General features: G+C 39.3%; 4 protein-coding genes and 1 long non-coding RNA gene across 5 annotated transcripts in view; 1 reads left to right on the top strand and 4 right to left on the bottom strand.

The window, feature by feature from the left end:
• Positions 1–2984, bottom strand: part of LOC306829225 (A disintegrin and metalloproteinase with thrombospondin motifs 12-like) — an 18958-nt gene extending 15974 nt beyond the window's left edge. The window contains exons 1-2 of the mRNA XM_079352170.1: positions 2591–2984; positions 1930–2297 (exon numbers count right to left, since the gene is read on the bottom strand). Coding sequence (XP_079208296.1) covers positions 1930–2297; positions 2591–2765 — 543 coding nt within the window. The 5' untranslated portion in view covers positions 2766–2984. The remainder of the gene's footprint in view (positions 1–1929; positions 2298–2590) is intronic.
• A 3012-nt stretch (positions 2985–5996) lies between these two features.
• agpat9l (1-acylglycerol-3-phosphate O-acyltransferase 9, like) lies at positions 5997–12357 on the top strand. Its single transcript, XM_079342695.1, has 14 exons — positions 5997–6101; positions 6482–6685; positions 6787–6853; positions 8244–8392; positions 8499–8641; positions 9120–9194; positions 9316–9405; positions 9495–9588; positions 9677–9792; positions 10091–10146; positions 10348–10433; positions 10524–10652; positions 10784–10863; positions 11434–12357. Exons 2-14 carry the CDS (start codon positions 6542–6544, stop codon positions 11540–11542), a joined length of 1338 nt encoding a protein of 445 aa, XP_079198821.1. The 5' UTR covers positions 5997–6101; positions 6482–6541; the 3' UTR covers positions 11543–12357.
• Positions 10744–11458, bottom strand: LOC306823264. Its single transcript, XR_013778985.1, has 2 exons — positions 11376–11458; positions 10744–10879 (listed from the first exon to the last, which is right to left on the bottom strand). It is a non-coding gene; the product is annotated as an uncharacterized lncRNA (long non-coding RNA).
• A 404-nt stretch (positions 12358–12761) lies between the features above and the next one.
• LOC306823253 (uncharacterized protein) lies at positions 12762–14206 on the bottom strand. The gene is made up of 5 exons (XM_079342708.1): positions 14092–14206; positions 13863–13987; positions 13158–13200; positions 13023–13065; positions 12762–12922 (listed from the first exon to the last, which is right to left on the bottom strand). The coding sequence occupies exons 2-5, from the start codon at positions 13985–13987 to the stop codon at positions 12813–12815; spliced, it is 321 nt and encodes a 106-aa protein (XP_079198834.1). The 5' UTR covers positions 14092–14206; the 3' UTR covers positions 12762–12812.
• Positions 14207–14999: 793 nt separating this feature from the next.
• On the bottom strand, positions 15000–16382 carry myl7 (myosin, light chain 7, regulatory; the record flags this gene model as incomplete). Its single annotated transcript, XM_079342206.1, has 7 exons — positions 16347–16382; positions 16011–16112; positions 15760–15835; positions 15496–15600; positions 15340–15418; positions 15201–15249; positions 15000–15104 (listed from the first exon to the last, which is right to left on the bottom strand). The coding sequence occupies exons 1-7, from the start codon at positions 16347–16349 to the stop codon at positions 15000–15002; spliced, it is 519 nt and encodes a 172-aa protein (XP_079198332.1). The 5' UTR covers positions 16350–16382.
• Positions 16383–16514: the final 132 nt, after the last annotated feature.

Below are 16514 nucleotides of genomic sequence, written 5' to 3' on the forward strand. Positions count from 1 at the left end.
ATCAAATCTGAGTTGGAGCTGAGCAGCAATGTCTCCTAGAAACAAACTTTGACTCATTATTAATATATAAGGAGGAATAATTTGACCCACAGCTCACGTGATGAGACTATTTATCTATCAGTATAAGGACAGAGGTTTCAGCGGTCATAATATCTATAACTTCTTTATTTTATGTAGCATTAAATTAAAATGTCTTTGGGTTTTGGACTGTTGTTTGAATAAATTAATCAATCTGGTTATGTTGACTTGGGCTCTGTGATAGGCATTTTTATTACTTCCAAATAAAAAAAATCCTTACATGAGGCCAACGTTTAGTTCTGCCTTTTGTTTTTATTATAGGGACAGCTGATAATTGACAGGAAATGTGGGGAGAAAATAGAGGGGACGACTTCCAGGAGTCCAAACTGTGGCCAAAGCGGTGAGTACCCTCCTACAGTACTAATGGAAGCCAATGGAAAAGCTTTGACATTTTCTAACGTTTGATGTTTTTTTTCTGCAGCCTTCAGGGACTCCAGTGTTTAGCTGCATAAGCAAATGATTATCATGACTTTATATTTTAAAACAGCCCATCTCTGTCTGTCTCCAGAGGCTCAATGACCTCCACAGCAGCTGGCAGGCTTTCCCTCTAACATCTGTCTCAATGAGTCTTTCTGTTTAGTGCTCTCTCTGTGGCTTTAGCTGCTATAAACCTCCTTCCACAATACAGAAAATCACACTAATATATCACAGTGGTTTCCCTGGTGTGTTGGAGAGAAAGGGTAAAATGGAACACTAATGGTCGCAGAAAAATCCCTCTGAAAGGGGTAGGTTGTATTTCAGTGGAAGTTAGAGTTGATTTTAGCATTGGCGTTGATTTTAGTCCTGATGTCCTTAGTCAGAAGTAAAGAATGAAGTGCATATACAGGATTTAGCAGATCGAGTCACTGTAACCACACAAACATAACAGAGAAGCAGGAGGCAAGACTCTGCAGGAGAGGCATTCCTGCTGTGACACAGTCAGACATGAACAGCTAAACATTCTTTCTAACTAAAACTGACTGATCCCATCACTTCAGAGCTGGGAAACCCATGTCCTCTTCCTATTTGGACTGTTTGAAAAGTTGGTTTAAAATAATGTATTTGTTGCTAAGGAAAAAGAGCTGAAAAGTTTTTTTTAAGCAACACAAATTCGCTCAATGAGCTTCCCCAGAAATGTTAGTGTGATGCAAACTCTTTCCTTCACATGTTGGGCTCTTTTGTCTTTCTGCTCTCCAACTGTTTACTCTTCTTTGAAGTTGAAGTACTTATTTGATTTAAACTTGAATCCCTTTGTACAAAAAAAAAAGGACAAATTCTGTGAAAAAAATGTATGGCCCTTTTCCCCCCCCATCTCTCCAACTGCCTTACCACACTGCACCAGTCCATAAAAAAAATGCCAAAATCTATTACTTAGACTCTTTCTCACTCAGTACAACAAAGTAGAGCGGCATGTTCAAGGTTGACGTTAGCATGAAAAGAGAGTCTGCAGGACCGGAGAGCAGAGTGAATGAATGAGTGAGGGTTGAGGAAAAAACATCTGAGAGACAAAGAAGGCTGAAAGGGTCTCATGGTTGGCCAAGAAGCTGCAGCCGTCAGCGGGTCTGCAGCACAGTCGTTCTGCAAATAGTGTCAGGAAGTCTTTGAAGGGCAAACGAACACATAGGGCACTGTCAGATGGAAGGGGTTTGTTTAACAGCATATGACTGCCTACTCTACATACCAGCTTCCCCAGAGTGATGCCTTGTTGTGCAGGTTTAAGTAAGTAAGTAAGAAAGTGAATCAGTTAAATTTGTATAGCACCTTTCACAAATGAACATTTAAGTGGGAAGATTCTGTGTCAAGTGGCACAGAAGACGTGGTGAAACAGATGTTTAAATTTAGCTCTTTGCCTTGTTACATGTGATTCCTTACCAGGCCTTTACATGTGCTAATAGCAGCGGTTCCTCGCACACCAGATGCCTCCACAGTGCCGAGGAGATGGCATTGGTTCCCTTCATACAGACGATGTTGCTCGGTCCTGTTGGCGTTTCCGTTCCTCCTCTCCAGGATGTAGTCACTTGAAACCAGGTGATTGTTTTTAGTCAAATTGAACAGTAAAGCGTGACCCTTGTAGTTCACCTTGTAGTAAACCTGTCCATCCAAAGCCGGGGGTCGCAGGTCACGCCTGACTCGCCCACCATTAAAGTGGTGAGACAGAGAGTGGGATATGAAGGCTCCATCAGCAGTTGATTTTACTGGGTGGACAATCGAAAGGTCTGACTCCGACAGGAAAGACTGACCTGCAGAATAATGTTGGATACAACAAAAGATATGAAACACATATGCATCTGGAAAAAAAGGAAGTCATTGCAATTTGCAAAAGCACACTTGTGCATCCATTAAAGGTTGCAAGTTGTTAAGTTTAATGGTGATTTAGCTTGCTGCATGTCTCTATAGATGTTTTCAGCTTCAATGCAAGTGGCAACATTATACACCTCACCTCACCATACAAACTTCTCCAGTCATGCATTTATGTTTATACCTCCGTCATGCTCAGAAAAAAAAGCTTCTGCATTATGTACACCACACTGACCTTGCTCTGCAAAAAGAGAGATGAGCCTGCCGGAATCGGAGAGCTCGTCGTGGCCGGCTGCCAGAGTGAAAACAAAGTGTAACAGAAAGAGAACTCCTGCGAACATCGCATATTTCATGTAATCAAAACTCAAAGCACTGCGAAAGAGTCCTGGACGGAGAAGTTCCAGTGGCATGAAGGAGGCTGCACTGTGTCATGTCATGAACCGAACCCAGAAATCTGCCCTCAGGAAGGGAAACATGCACCGAGAAGCACTGAGAGCCAGATCATGGTTTAAAGAGGGAGAAAGCTCCGGCTCCGAGGAGGAAGGAGGGGAGGAGTGTTCAGTGGGGCCAGTGTCTACTTTTCCTCTACAGGAGCAAGGGTGAGCAGAGTGGGAGAACAGGAGGAGGAAGCTTCATTTGAATGACTTTAGAGAAGCAGCTCATCCCGACCTGTGTTTAGACATGTCATTAAATCCTGCACCGACGGCGTGACAGTTTAGCCTCTCCCAAACACGCTCATGCAAATTACATTCACCAATTAAGATAAACAGGCTGAGCGATAAAAGGAGACTTTCTTTTATGAAGTTTCGGTGCAACATAAGTATAATTGTTGTAACTTTTAAATTCCATCAAGTTTGTATTTTGAATATTTAAGTCTATAAAGACCTGAGTACGGTAGCCCTGAAAGTCTTCTGCACAAACATATTTAATGACAAAAAAAAAAATCCAGACATTTCGCTAAACGCAAACATATTCTAAGAAACATCAAAAATGTTTCAATTAAACGTCTGCATAATTTAAATTAAAAATGCAAAATGTCTGCTTTTGTAAGATCTACAGATCTCTTAGTTTGATGAAGAAGAAAACATCCTGAAGTCAAACAATAGCCATCTTGAGCAAACATTCTTCACTTTTCATGATGTAAAAGGACAAATATTTGTTCATTTTTGCTGCTGCGGCTTATGCACTATATTCTTCAGAAGCCATTCACCAACATTTGATATGAGTGTTTATTGATCAACAAATGGGCATGATATTTAAGAGCAGGATTGGATGCCAATAATTCCTTCACACTTCTAAAAAAGATATTTTCATTGAGTTCCACTGCAAAAGTAAGTTATGTTTTCAGTTTAAATCCCTGATACCTTCATGCAGTTGTCTCCAAACTTTCATTCCTGCAGGCCAAAATTGTTGTGATAGAACCGCTTTTTTTAACATTCAAAATTAATTTGTGGGGAACTTTTTGTATTTTAAAAACTGTTGTGTTCTATTTTTTTTTTATAGTAATAGTAAGGCAGCTGATGAAACAACAAACATTTAGAAAAAAGCAAAGCATATTCAGAAATGCAGCACATTGCAAAGCAAAGACACAAAGACTTTGCAAAAAAGCAAAACAACTGCAACAAAAACTAGATAGATAGATAGATAGATAGATAGATAGATAGATAGATAGATAGATAGATAGATAGATAGATAGATAGATAGATAGATAGATAGATGATGGATGGATGGATACTTTATGTTCACTTTCAATACCAAACAGGGCACCTTTCACTTGACACACCCCCAATCAATGTGTGATTAGTCAATGTGTGTTTTGTTTTGGTGGAAAATAGAATGTTTGAAGTCATTTGTTAATGAGTTATTCTTAAGATTTATCTGAAGTTATTCACACAAAGTACTCATTTGCTAATCATACTAAGCAAACATGAACACATGCCTCTTGTCAAAAACTCAAGGCTCGAGTCCTACGCATCAAAGTAGAATCTGAGTCCCCAAAAGCTAAGTGTTTTAACTATTTTAAGATAGGTTTCACTTCTCTAAATGGTTAAACAACAGTCTGCTTGTTTGCAAAATTGTGTACAGGTTTATTTTCATAGCTTACATAAAAATGTGGAAAATAGTAAAAGCTGTTAAGTGCACAATAGACAGGCTGTCTGGTGTCCTTTAAGGTCATACACAACCTATCTAAGAGACACAGTTGCAGCAGGACATTATTTACTGTTTCCAAGTAAAGTGTAAAGTCCTTCTAAACAATGGCACAGTGCTTAGGAATTAGGGCTCCTCTGAGGTTTTTCAGTTGTCTAATACTTAAACCAGGCAGATTTATGTCTGACTAATGGCTGCTAAGACATGGCACATTCCCTCCTGCTCTTTCTATTCCCCATATACAATGTTTAGTGCAATGTTTTAAAGTTTGGGAAAGGCCCAAATAAAAGACATTAAGATACATTAACTAGCTTTTTGAAGCATTTTCAAGGTCCTGCAGTGTTGACCTTATAGACTGACAGCCTTCTGCATAACTGGGCAACCAGGGAAGTGTTTATAAGATTTTCTTAATCTCATGGAAATCTTTTTTGGGGGGTAGGAAAAGCTTACATCTGTAAGAATTAGAGCCCTGCTAAAAAGAAGTTACTTAAAGTAAGCCACTAATATTACAAAGCTCCACACATGAGTAATGGGCCAAGCTTGGGTGTTCCCCAAGAAGACCCACAAAAGCAGCATGCAACATGAGCAGTGAGCTCTTTGTGTTGAGGCTTTAGGATAAAAAAAGAGAGCTATTTTAGCGCAAACAAGCTCTCTGTTACTGGAACTAACAGCCCAGACATTTGAGGAGAAATACCTTGTTGTTGAATGGTGTTTTTGCTACATATGGAATGTCTCCTGTCAATATAATGAACAATTTACCTGATTTAACAATACATCTCTGCACACAAACTGTTGTGCTGCATCAAAGAGATCAAATAAAGATTTGATGGAAAAATGTAACATAGAGCACATTCCTTTTTGTTACTGTGCAGGCTGTTCTTTTTTTTTTGAGAATCTATAATTGCCAAATATGCATACTGCAAGCTCTTTGGAATAAGTTCAAATATAATATAAATCACCCGTATATCACTCCCGGAGACATTACCCAGAATGACCCCCTGATGTCCCCTGTTACAGTAATGTGCAACAGACTGTGAAATGTCTGAACCTGCGAAATAACCAGGACCTTTTGTTATTCATACAGGAAGAGAGGCTTTTACACAGACAGAATTACTCACAAGGCTTTCCCTTGTTGTGGTGACCGATGAATCTGACAGGTTTGGAGGATTTAATGACATTAGTTTTACTGTTTCCCAAAAGGAGTCAGTTTCTATTAGAACATTTTATTGTACATTGTATACAATGCGGTAACATAACAGAATCAGAAAAAAATGTATTCTATAGAAATGTAAAATTCATCCAATGGATCCAAGTTTTCATTTCAAATATGCTTTGTAGCCCATTGTTATTATTATTTACAGCTGAATTGTGCAGTATTTCCTGACTTTATTTTTAGACATCAACTATCTTTTCTTGCCATTATCACGCTTGAGTAGGCTTCACTGTTCCACTGTTCCCTTTGTGTCCGCAGGGGGCGCTGTTTGGCGCTGGAGCGTGAACTTTGTTCTAGTAGTAAATGGGCGTGCTTGCACTGTGGGCTCTGCTCGCTACTTTGAGTTCTACTCCAGGAAGAAAGATCATGGACTCAAGTGTGACAGGTAAGATAAGCCTCTGCAACTCGAACTAAACGCGACTTTTTTACTGCAGGAAACAGAGGAACACGCATTTATATCTGTAGTTTCTTGTTCTAAGTATAGAAGAACCCGCGGTCACATTGGCTATTCAAGAATTTGTTTATGTTGGCACGAGTACATGTGTTAGTGATCAGTCAGTGTGCCTGTGAGGGCTGTCACTGTTTATGTGACCTGTGTAGGCTTTACTCCTCTTTAACATTATTCTACCTCTAATCTTCATGCTTCAGTTGTTTTTATGGTGATATCATTTGCCTTGTCTTTAAATACCGAAAGGTGAATAAGCAATATTACTTTTGTGATGGTTGAATATCCATGATATCACCTACTTGGGACCCACTTTGCAGGACTCCACTACATCTGAGCCACAGGGCTGCTCTTGTAACACCTCGAGGAACAAGGAGGAGATGGAAGATTTCTGGGCTGGGGCCCTTTGGGTCCTGAAGATCTGGCTGTACCTCATCATCAGCCTCATCATGATCCCAGCCATGTTTGGCTTCTCTCTGGGCATTTCTGAGACCTACATGAGCATCCTGGTTAAAACCCTAGAGGTATGGATGTTAATGTTATTGTTTCTCAAAGATGGACAGGACATGTTTTCTTAAAGATTTACAGATACTCAAATTCTCATCCCCCTTCTCCTCCTCTACAGTGGGCCACGCTGAATATACAGAAAGCAAAAACAGATGAACAAACACTTAACAGCTCAGCTTCTAATGGTGAGTAGAAGACTGTAAAGAGGTAAACAGAGAAAGAGACAGACATACAGATAGAGTTATAAAGAGAATACATGATTGTGTTGTGGGAACTCTTCCAAAGACATGGTGTCCTCATATCCTTTATTGTGAAAGATGGAGTTTTAGTGACAGATATATGTCAAGCTGCAACACTGGGTTTCATAAGATACTCTATGGCAAGTCTGAACACGCATGTCGCAATGATTACAACCCACTATCAAGAGAGAGGAATTGATTTATCTCTGCAGATTAGGATGTGTTGTTCCTGCATACGCAGATATCACAGGACAAGATCTCTTTGACCTTTGTGGCTGTGTAAGAGGTTTTATTTTAGACTACAGGTCTGAGTCTCCCTGGCATCATAACTCAGTTAACTTTGGAACTTTTATGATAGGTTAAAAGGTGAACTTGCTCTAGGTACTCTGCCTATCTACCAAGACAAAATTGCTCAACTCCTTATCTTACTGTAAAGTATGCTATCCCTCCACTGTAACTCGTGAAAATATCATAGTTATATCAGCAAAACAAGGCATTTGAAGAGTCCGTAGAGTTTCTGTGTTATATTTATTTATTTGTAAAGGGCCATGTGCACAAATCAAAACTCAATCAGATGTTAATTCACTTAATGTCACTGCATGGTTTGTTTTCATTGGCCATCCCTGCGCCGCCTCAGAGCTATAAAAACTCATGCAATATGTGCCGTAAACCACAAAAGGCATAACCAAAGTCTAGTTTAACTTCATAAAAAAAGTTTATACCAATCTTTAAAAGTGGAGGATGGACCTGGTCATCTTGAAAAGAGCTGAATTTGACTTTATTCTGAAAGTTTTGATTGATTATTGAATTCAAGGTTTTGGACTTTGTGTCCTGTGTGATGTGAATAATGTAGGTTAACTGTGCTGAGATATGTGAAGTGCATGGTGTCAGATCCCAGGCAGGATAGGATAGGATAGCATTGATTGGCTGAGATTGCCCCCTGAACAGTTCAGCCCTCCTATAATTATTCAATTTAGAAGGTGAAAGGTCATCTTGTAAATAGTTTGTTTGACCGGCTTCTGTGGCTGCTGCAATGACAGACTCAAAACAACGTAGTTTCCTTCTGTGTCAGTGCCAGTGGTTCATGTGAATGTCTATATTTTCCGATATGAATTCATCTCTGTTTTATGTTTCTGATGAAAATAATTGATTTTCATGTTCTTCAAAGAACATGTTCATAGATGAGCTGATTTGTTTCTTCCATTGACTCAAACTAACTGCTCCAATGCTATCCACACAGTCTGAGAAGATGTGGTGAGGCTGACTTATCTGTGATATTGGTATGAAGATAATCATTCATATCATAGGATAATGTGTGTCTGCGTGTGTTTTTCAGGTCTCATTCAGAGAGAAGATGGCTCTATGGAGAAGGAGCTGGAGGAACTTCGACGCAGTCGCCCTAAACCACCTGTAGGTGGAGATTTTACACTCAGTGACAGTTTCTATTTCAACCGGCGGGGAATTGAGAGCATTATAGAGGATGAGGTACATTTTTACTTACTATCCAAAAACACGATTTGCTCTTTAGTCTTTTATTTATCTCTTCTGTGCTCTGATAGTTTCATTTTTGAAAATGTTTGTTAAAATATAGGTAACCCAGCGATTCACTTCAGAGGAGCTGGTTTCCTGGAACTTACTGACTCGCACTAACGACTTCCAGTACATTAGTCTGAAGCTGACACTGGTTTACGGCGTCGGCATCTTCTTGAGATACTGCATCCTTGCACCACTCAGGTAGATCAACACTGAAGAAAGGGTGTTAACTTAACTGCAAAGTTAATCTGTTGTGCTAGATATGTGGCATTACCTTCTGGTCAGAAACATTGTCTGTGTGGTATGAGGTCTGGAAGTATTTGCTTCGGTCTTAGGCTTTACATATGAAGAGGACATGGCCTCCATGCCTGAAGTTAAACAGGCCTCATAGTCCTGAATAACACTGTTGGTATATTAAACTAGCCATATATTTAACTACCAGACACCTGGCCTTGTTTAACATGTGGAAGCATTTTGATTGAAGTTGTTGAAGTCCTTAAATGCCTCTGCTAATAAACTTCTTTCAGTTTTTTTCCTCCATGCTTTATTTAGTTTTCATTACATCCACAGGCTGGCTGGAAAGATCAAAAGCTCTGAAGTCTTTGTGTTAGGCACAGAGCTAGAGCCTGGAGTTTATTATAAAAATAAAAGTGAAATACTTGTGCTTCTCTTCTTACAGGATAGCTCTGGCCTGCATTGGTCTCACATGGTTGGTCATAGGAACATCTGCAGTGGGATTAATCCCAAATTTGAGGTGATTACGAACTACATCCATCCAAATAGTCGTACACAGTATCTTATTTTTGTCTCATGAAAGTTATTCACTTTTTAAGAGTTAATTCTCTCAAATCTTTTTTTTAATTATTATTATTTAGGATTAAGTTCTGGCTCAGTGAGTGGGTCCATGTGATGTGCTACAGGATCTGTGCCCGAGGACTCTCTGCCACCATCAGATATCACAACAGGTAAGTGAAAATCCACAATGTGTCCATGTCTAACAAATACCAGGCTTGCCTTTTGTGTCTGACTGTACGTACTTCCCTCCTATCAACAGGGAAAATAAACCCCAAAAAGGAGGAATCTGTGTTGCCAATCACACCTCTCCCATCGACATTGTGATTCTCTGCAATGATGGCTGTTATGCTATGGTAAACACTTTAACATTAATCACATTTCTTAAATCATTCTGAATCATTGAGTATTGTTCTGCCATAATTGTAAAAATGTGTTTATCAGGTGGGTCAGGTTCACGGAGGATTGATGGGAGTGATCCAGAGAGCCATGGTGAGGTCTTGTCCCCATGTCTGGTTTGAGAGAGCAGAAATGAAAGATCGCCACCTAGTGACCAAAAGGTCAGTAAACAGGCCTGTTATTGCACGTCTCTCTCCAGCACATCAGTGTGACTACTCTGGCCCGGAGGGAGCTTTGCATCTTACTAATCAAACATGAAGAAATCCGTTTTTGGAAAGCAGCTACTGAGCAATGATTCATCCAGTTTCCAGTATCTCCTCATACCACATCTTCACTCAGCCACATGTTCCAGGTGTTTGATGTATTGTCTGAAATGTGAAAGAATCCATCAAAGGTGCACTGTGAAGATATTTATATAGGAAGGACATGGTTTCCATTACGTCTTTGTGCTGCTTCCAGGTTGAAGGATCATGTGAATGACAAGACAAAGCTTCCCATATTGATATTCCCCGAGGGTAAGTCTAACCATGTAGAGCGGTAGAGTTGCTTCATCAATGTTTGTTTTCTGTCCGTCTCTTGTATCATCAAAGATAAGACTCACTGATTGTTTTTGTTGGCCTCTGTGCAGTGACACATGAGCAGCTTCTTAACCAAAGTTTGGACTGAGCTCACACAACTCTACCACCCTTTCATCTCCTCATGTCTTGTTTCCATAGGAACCTGTGTCAACAACACATCTGTCATGATGTTCAAGAAAGGAAGTTTTGAAATTGGCGCAACAATATACCCAGTAGCCATTAAGGTACCTCAACCACGACTGTCAACAAAAACCACGTCACTGTAAAGGTGTATGAAGTACAGAACCTCACTGCACTTCTGTGTTTTTCCTCAGTATGACCCCAAATTTGGAGACGCTTTCTGGAACAGTTCTAAATACAGTATGGTCAGTTACCTGCTGAGGATGATGACCAGCTGGGCACTCGTGTGTAACGTGTGGTACTTGCCAGCCATGCATCAAAAGGTGGGTTTGACATGTGCTAAGGCACGTGTACAGCCCCGTGGTGCCACTCTCGCCCTTCTGCAAATAAACACACTCATAGACACACAGCGCAGTAGACTGAGTTTGTTTTTGTTTTATTTCTGAAATGGAAGGAGGGAGAAGATGCTGTCCAGTTTGCCAACAGAGTAAAGTCGGCCATCGCTCACCAGGGAGGGCTGGTAGATCTGCAGTGGTGAGTTACTTCAAGACTGATAGGACAAAAATGTGTTTTGAAAAAATGAGGCTATATATACAAGATACAACAGCACTGAGACATTAACTAAATATATGTATCATGCTGTCGATGGATCCAAGGCTTGTAGTTGTAGTACTCCTGAAAAACAAGCAGCTCTTTCTGTCTGGTATTATTTAATCAATGTGTTGGAGTGATTTCCCTTTTCTCATTAACTGGAAACAGTAAGAATCACTCTGCAAGGTAATGATTTTACTCATACTCACTTGGAATAACCCAAGATTAATGAGCATGAAATGTACCCATAGAATGCAACCTTGATTATTATCTGTCAGAACAAAAACATTTTTTTATGAAACTTTGACTTCTCTAAATTGGGTTAGTTTTTAAATGACAAGAACATGTTTAATCCACAGAGAAAAGTCTAATAGAACCTATACACATAGTCTATAACCTGTATACATAGCATGACTGAATGTCAAACAGAAAATAACAGAGTAATATTCATTGACATGGAACCTGGTGAGTGGTAAAAGATGAGCACTCTGTGTGTCCTGTGTTTCTCTGCAGGGACGGAGGCCTGAAGAGAGCAAAGGTGAAGGAGTCTTTTAAAGAGCAGCAGCAGAAGCAGTACAGTAGCATGGTGGTGGGAGAAGACAGCAGCGGGCACAGTGACTGAGACAAGTGCAAAGAACAAATCCCAGCCTGGTCCTTTGGAGATTATACACTGGAAACCAGCCTCTCTCCTCTACTCAGGCTGATGTTGACTGGACTTGAACACACTGTGAAACCTCAGGTACAGCTTAAATGAGGAGTCAGAGACGTTCGCTGAAATCCCACGAGCAATATAGACATTCTTGACAAACAGACAGCAAAAATGAGAAGTCGCTGTTTTTACTGCTGCCGAAGACACTGCAACACTGTTGTGATTGTATTTTGAGTCTGAGATGATGTGTGAAAACTGGATACTTGTGTTTTCTCTCACAGTGGGTCATTTTCTGAAAAGAAAGGGCTGTCAGCTTTAACTAGTAGATTGCGATTGATTGAAGGTCTGACATTTATGCATTCATTTTTTAAACTGCGATTATTATACCCATCAGGCACACAGTGGATAATCCTACTCAGGGTCTCCCTGTAGTCATACTGATGGAAAAGATTGACACTAATGCATCTTTGAATGCTTCATTTCCTTTTTTTAAAAAACCCACAAGACGGCACAGATGACGAGTCAAAGTAAAATCCACCTTATGACATCAAAGATTTCACTTTTTTACTGTCTTTGAGCTGTTTTGACTTTGTTTTTGATCCATATTAAGTTCCTTTATTCCTTTATAAGTTTATGTTGTAACCTTCGATCTATCAGGAGGTCCTTACTTTATTTCCAACTGCAAGTAAATTACTTTTATTATTTTTAAATAAAAGCCTAACAATTTTTATTTTAAATGCCAAATCATGGAGTTTCAAATGTGCAATTATAAATGTGATTAATTGGTATTCACTGTAGCAATATAGTGATTATTAAATGTGCTCGTTTGACAATTCTAGTTTACAATTTTACAACGTAGCGATACAAATGCCTGTATCCATGAGGAGATGCGTATTAAACATTGGATTTACATCTTGCAGTATTTAACTACAACAAAACTAAAACTGATGAGCTTCTAGAAAAAAGGTGCAAGTTAAAAGACAAATAGCTTGAACACTGTTACTAATTGAATTCAACACTGATTCACAAAAATGTTCCTTTTTAAAGTGTAAAATCCGACTTTGTGCACGGTGTATGTGGGTTTTTTTTTTTTTACCTTTTGATCACTCATTATTTTTTTAGCAGAACCACAAAGTTAAAGCAAGGACACAACAGCCAAGTGGGTTTGGCACATAAATAATACATGAAAGTGTTGAGCGTGAGATGCACAGTTCATTAAATGTCCACACAAGATGTGACGGCCTTAAAGGAGAACACACAGTTGAGACTTCTTGGATTTCTCTCCACTGGACTCTTTTCCTGAAGTTCGATCCTTGGTGCTGCAGTCTGTATGTGCGATCTCCTCTTTGGCCACTAATAGAAGATTCAAGAAGGATTTGTTTTAAAATCACTGTAACTATGTATATGACACAATCCTCATATTTATTTTGTTTTGAAATGTCAGCGTTCTCACCCTCATCCTCTTGCTGAACACTTGGAACTGGTTCCGGCACGTTCTGTGGGGAAACAAATGTCACTTACTCACCGTCACTGTAAAGTAATGTGTTTTGAATTTAGTTATGTGCCTTTTCTTTATGTCAGTACTTACTGGCAACACGTTGACTTTGTTCCTCTTTTTCTGTTCCTGATATCTGCAAATGTCATCAACAATGAAAAGAAGTCAAAGAAGAAGACTTTTTCTTAACAATAAAATTATGTGAACAGCAGCATTTCTTTAAAATGTCCTCCCCCCCTTTTTTTTAAATTAAACCAGCCAGAAGAGACAAATGTTTTAGTGAAATATTTATGAGCCAGATTAGTGCCTCACATCTGTGTCTCTGTCTTCACAGTTCAAATGACAAAGAGGTTTATGTTGATCCAGACATGCAGAGTTTAAAGCGAAGCTGCTTTTATCACAGTGCAATAAAAGGTAATAAAGCTGCATGGTGGAGGATTTTTTTGTTTTCTCTGAATGAATACAACTGTTTCTCCAGAGCAACCTGTTGTCAAATGAAATGTCTTGTGTCTCTATTTTACATTGATTTAATTGCTTTTTATTTAAATTTATTTCCAACTTTGTGCTTGTTGGACACAAACATTTTAATAATTCTCTAAAGGGGTACCTGCAGTTACACGGCACACATTTATGTACGTCAAAAAGGATAGGAGTTTGCCTCTATCAGTACAAGAAAGATGTACAAACCATATTTTAAATTGTTCTATATATGCATTACTTTTCTAATTTACATGTCCAACAGTAGTGGAATCCATAATGTCGTGTTACAGTTGAATAAGTACAAAATAATCTACCCACATCTGCAGATAGGAGTCACAGTTCCTGTTGGCAGGTTTGGGGTTCTTCAGTCCATTTGGCATCCGTGTTGTGCTTGCATCTACTCCTACATCCAGCCTGCCTGTAGCTCCAGATGCAGTAGGCATCTGTGTCGTTCAGTACAACAGATTTCAGAAATATACAAGAAAAAAAGTCTCAAAACGTTTGGATGAAAGTCAGCTGGTGTGAATGTGTCTGAAGTGAATCTTGCCTTAGAGCGTCTCACACGCTCTCTGTCCCTGTTGTTGTGGACCGGGTGGCCACTGTGAGCAGGAAAATGTGGCCGTGGAGTTTATGGAGATGTTTGTTGTTGTAACCGTGGTAACAGTGCTCAATAAGAATGGAACAGCAGTGAGGCCTCCATGAATGAGCTGGATCCACTGACTTCACTTTCTGTTTGTTTAGTTTAACTTTTCAAATACTTTTTTAGTCCCTCAGAGGGATTCTAGTTTACACAGAGAGAGATACTCACACCACATATATACAGTAGACCTGAAATAAACACATGCACAAACAGGACCTGTGGACATGCACTAATGGAGAGGTGTCAGAGTGGGGCTGCTACACATGTAGCACCTCTTCGGTAACCAGACCAACTTCTAGATTTTGGTCTGCCCAAGGATTTAAACTGGCCACCCTCTGGTATTGACAATTCACTGTTCAAGGAGAGCTTTTGATTTGTTTCTTTTATTTATCCCCTTGATCTGATAAGAGTAAGGGCTGTTGTCACTCTTTCAATATACAGAGGAAATCATCTACAATTAGCCTAATTTAACTATTATTCATGAGCTGAAGCTACAGACGTAAAATCAAAGGTTTTCTGTAACTCTCCTTTTTGTTGTATTCCTTGACTTTTGATGACATTTTGATGACGTGTCGGAGCAATTTGGGCTCAGTTTATGCAGATCTTAATGAGCTGTGTTATCTTCCTTGATATTTAAAAATAATAAGCATTATTTTTTTGAGTTACATTTTGAACAACAGTCTAGCTTAACAAAATGAATATTGCTACTCAACAACAAGGACGCCCAACATTTTATTCTCTTTATTTAACAAACAGAAACAAATCCTAGTTTTCAGTGTGTTAATATGAGCTGATTGTACATATCCCAGTCTTTGTTAGGATTCTTCCTTCTCATCTCCGTGTGTGATGATGTAGCAGAGCGACTTGTAGTCGATGTTGCCCGTTGGGTCGATGGGAGCCAGAGCGAAAGCCTGATCCACCTACAGAGGTTGATGTTGGGACAGTTTGAAAGAAGAAGATTATTTTATGTCAGAATATTGTATGAGTCAGTCAATGTAAAAACAGGAAGCACAAACCTCTTCTGCTGTGAATTTATCGGCCTGGTTCATCAGTAATCGTCTAAACCTGGAAAGTCATGGAAAAAAAAAAATCAGTAATGTTAGGGATAACAGGGAAACCAGAGAACATGAATGGTAATCATGAAATGTATCTTACTCCTCCTTATTAACAAAGCCTGTCCCATTGGGGTCAAAAAGTTTGAAGGCAGCGAGTATAGTGTCCTCAGGATCCGTACCTGGAGGGGAGAAAAGCATTACCAAGCTGTTATTTAAGTTCAGCACCAAAAAAAAATCACAGATTTTAAGTTCTCACCATTGAGTTTCTCCCCAAAAAGAGTCAGGAACACTGTGAAGTTGATGGGACCCTTCCCCTCATTCAACATCTCATCCAGCTCCTCGTCCTTGACATTAAGCTTTCCTGAAACAAACACGGGAACGGGAAATGTAGAAACTAACTAATACGTGTATCAAATGCAACCAAAGAAAATGGGTTGTATCATTATATTCATAGAATTTTATTTTTTCTAAAAAAAACAACGTGATGAATCAAAAGATAAAACGTTGAATGTAAAATTACCCAGCTGTCCGTAGGTCTCCCTTAGATCCTGTTTTTTGATGACACCGTCTCTGTCTTGGTCAATACAACCAAAAGCCTGGAGAGGATAAAACAAATAGGTGATCAAATTAGATTATCATTTTATAAATGTTGCTTTTACATTTCCTTGTATGAATTTATAAAAGAAAAATCCCAGATCCACAAAAAAATTCCCACAAAACTTTTTTTTTTAAGACGCAGTCGTCTCAAGGACAGAAGAGACAGCAGAGTACCTCTTTAAACTCCTGTATCTGTGACTGCTCGAACATGGAGAAGACATTGGAGCAGGACTTCTGTGCACCCCTCTGTCTCTTATTGGAGGCCTTCTTACTTGCCTGAAAAGATTGACAAACCCCACAAACTCAGAAGTTTAACACACTGAGATGTTTCACTGCAACTTTTTGTTTGTATACTTAATATTCTGTCAAAAAATACAAAGCAATTTCATTCACAACAGAAAAATGATATTCTTAGACACACAATTAGCTCAATACAGGATAATAATTCCAGTCTTACATTTTCAGTTTTCTTTTAATCACCACTGACAAAGTAGATGCTGACTGACTTACCATGTCTGAGTGATCAAATGTGGACTCCCAGCAGTGGTGTGATGCTGGGGTGGGTTTTATGTAGGGCTCTTCTTATCTCCTGCTCTCCTATAATAGCTTCTGGTAGGCAGCACAGTCCCTTACATGGCTGTCGTGTTTGTTAGGGGAGCTGATAAGTGAGGAAGCAGA

This window comes from Symphodus melops (genome assembly GCF_947650265.1).
Source record: "Symphodus melops genome assembly, chromosome: 1".
Classification (NCBI taxonomy): Eukaryota; Metazoa; Chordata; class Actinopteri; order Labriformes; family Labridae; genus Symphodus; species Symphodus melops.

Excerpts from the sequence above, each read along its gene's own strand:
- agpat9l (XM_079342695.1), top strand. The coding sequence starts at position 6,542 with ATGGAAGATTTCTGGGCTGGGGCCCTTTGGGTCCTGAAGATCTGGCTG. Across the intron at positions 9,589-9,676 it reads ATGATGGCTGTTATGCTATG|GTGGGTCAGGTTCACGGAGG; the intron begins GTAAACACTTTA and ends TGTGTTTATCAG. Across the intron at positions 10,864-11,433 it reads GGGCTGGTAGATCTGCAGTG|GGACGGAGGCCTGAAGAGAG; the intron begins GTGAGTTACTTC and ends GTTTCTCTGCAG.
- LOC306823253 (XM_079342708.1), bottom strand. The coding sequence starts at position 13,987 with ATGCCTACTGCATCTGGAGCTACAGGCAGGCTGGATGTAGGAGTAGAT. Across the intron at positions 13,066-13,157 it reads ACAAAGTCAACGTGTTGCCA|AACGTGCCGGAACCAGTTCC; the intron begins GTAAGTACTGAC and ends GTTTCCCCACAG. Across the intron at positions 12,923-13,022 it reads TGTTCAGCAAGAGGATGAGG|TGGCCAAAGAGGAGATCGCA; the intron begins GTGAGAACGCTG and ends ATCTTCTATTAG.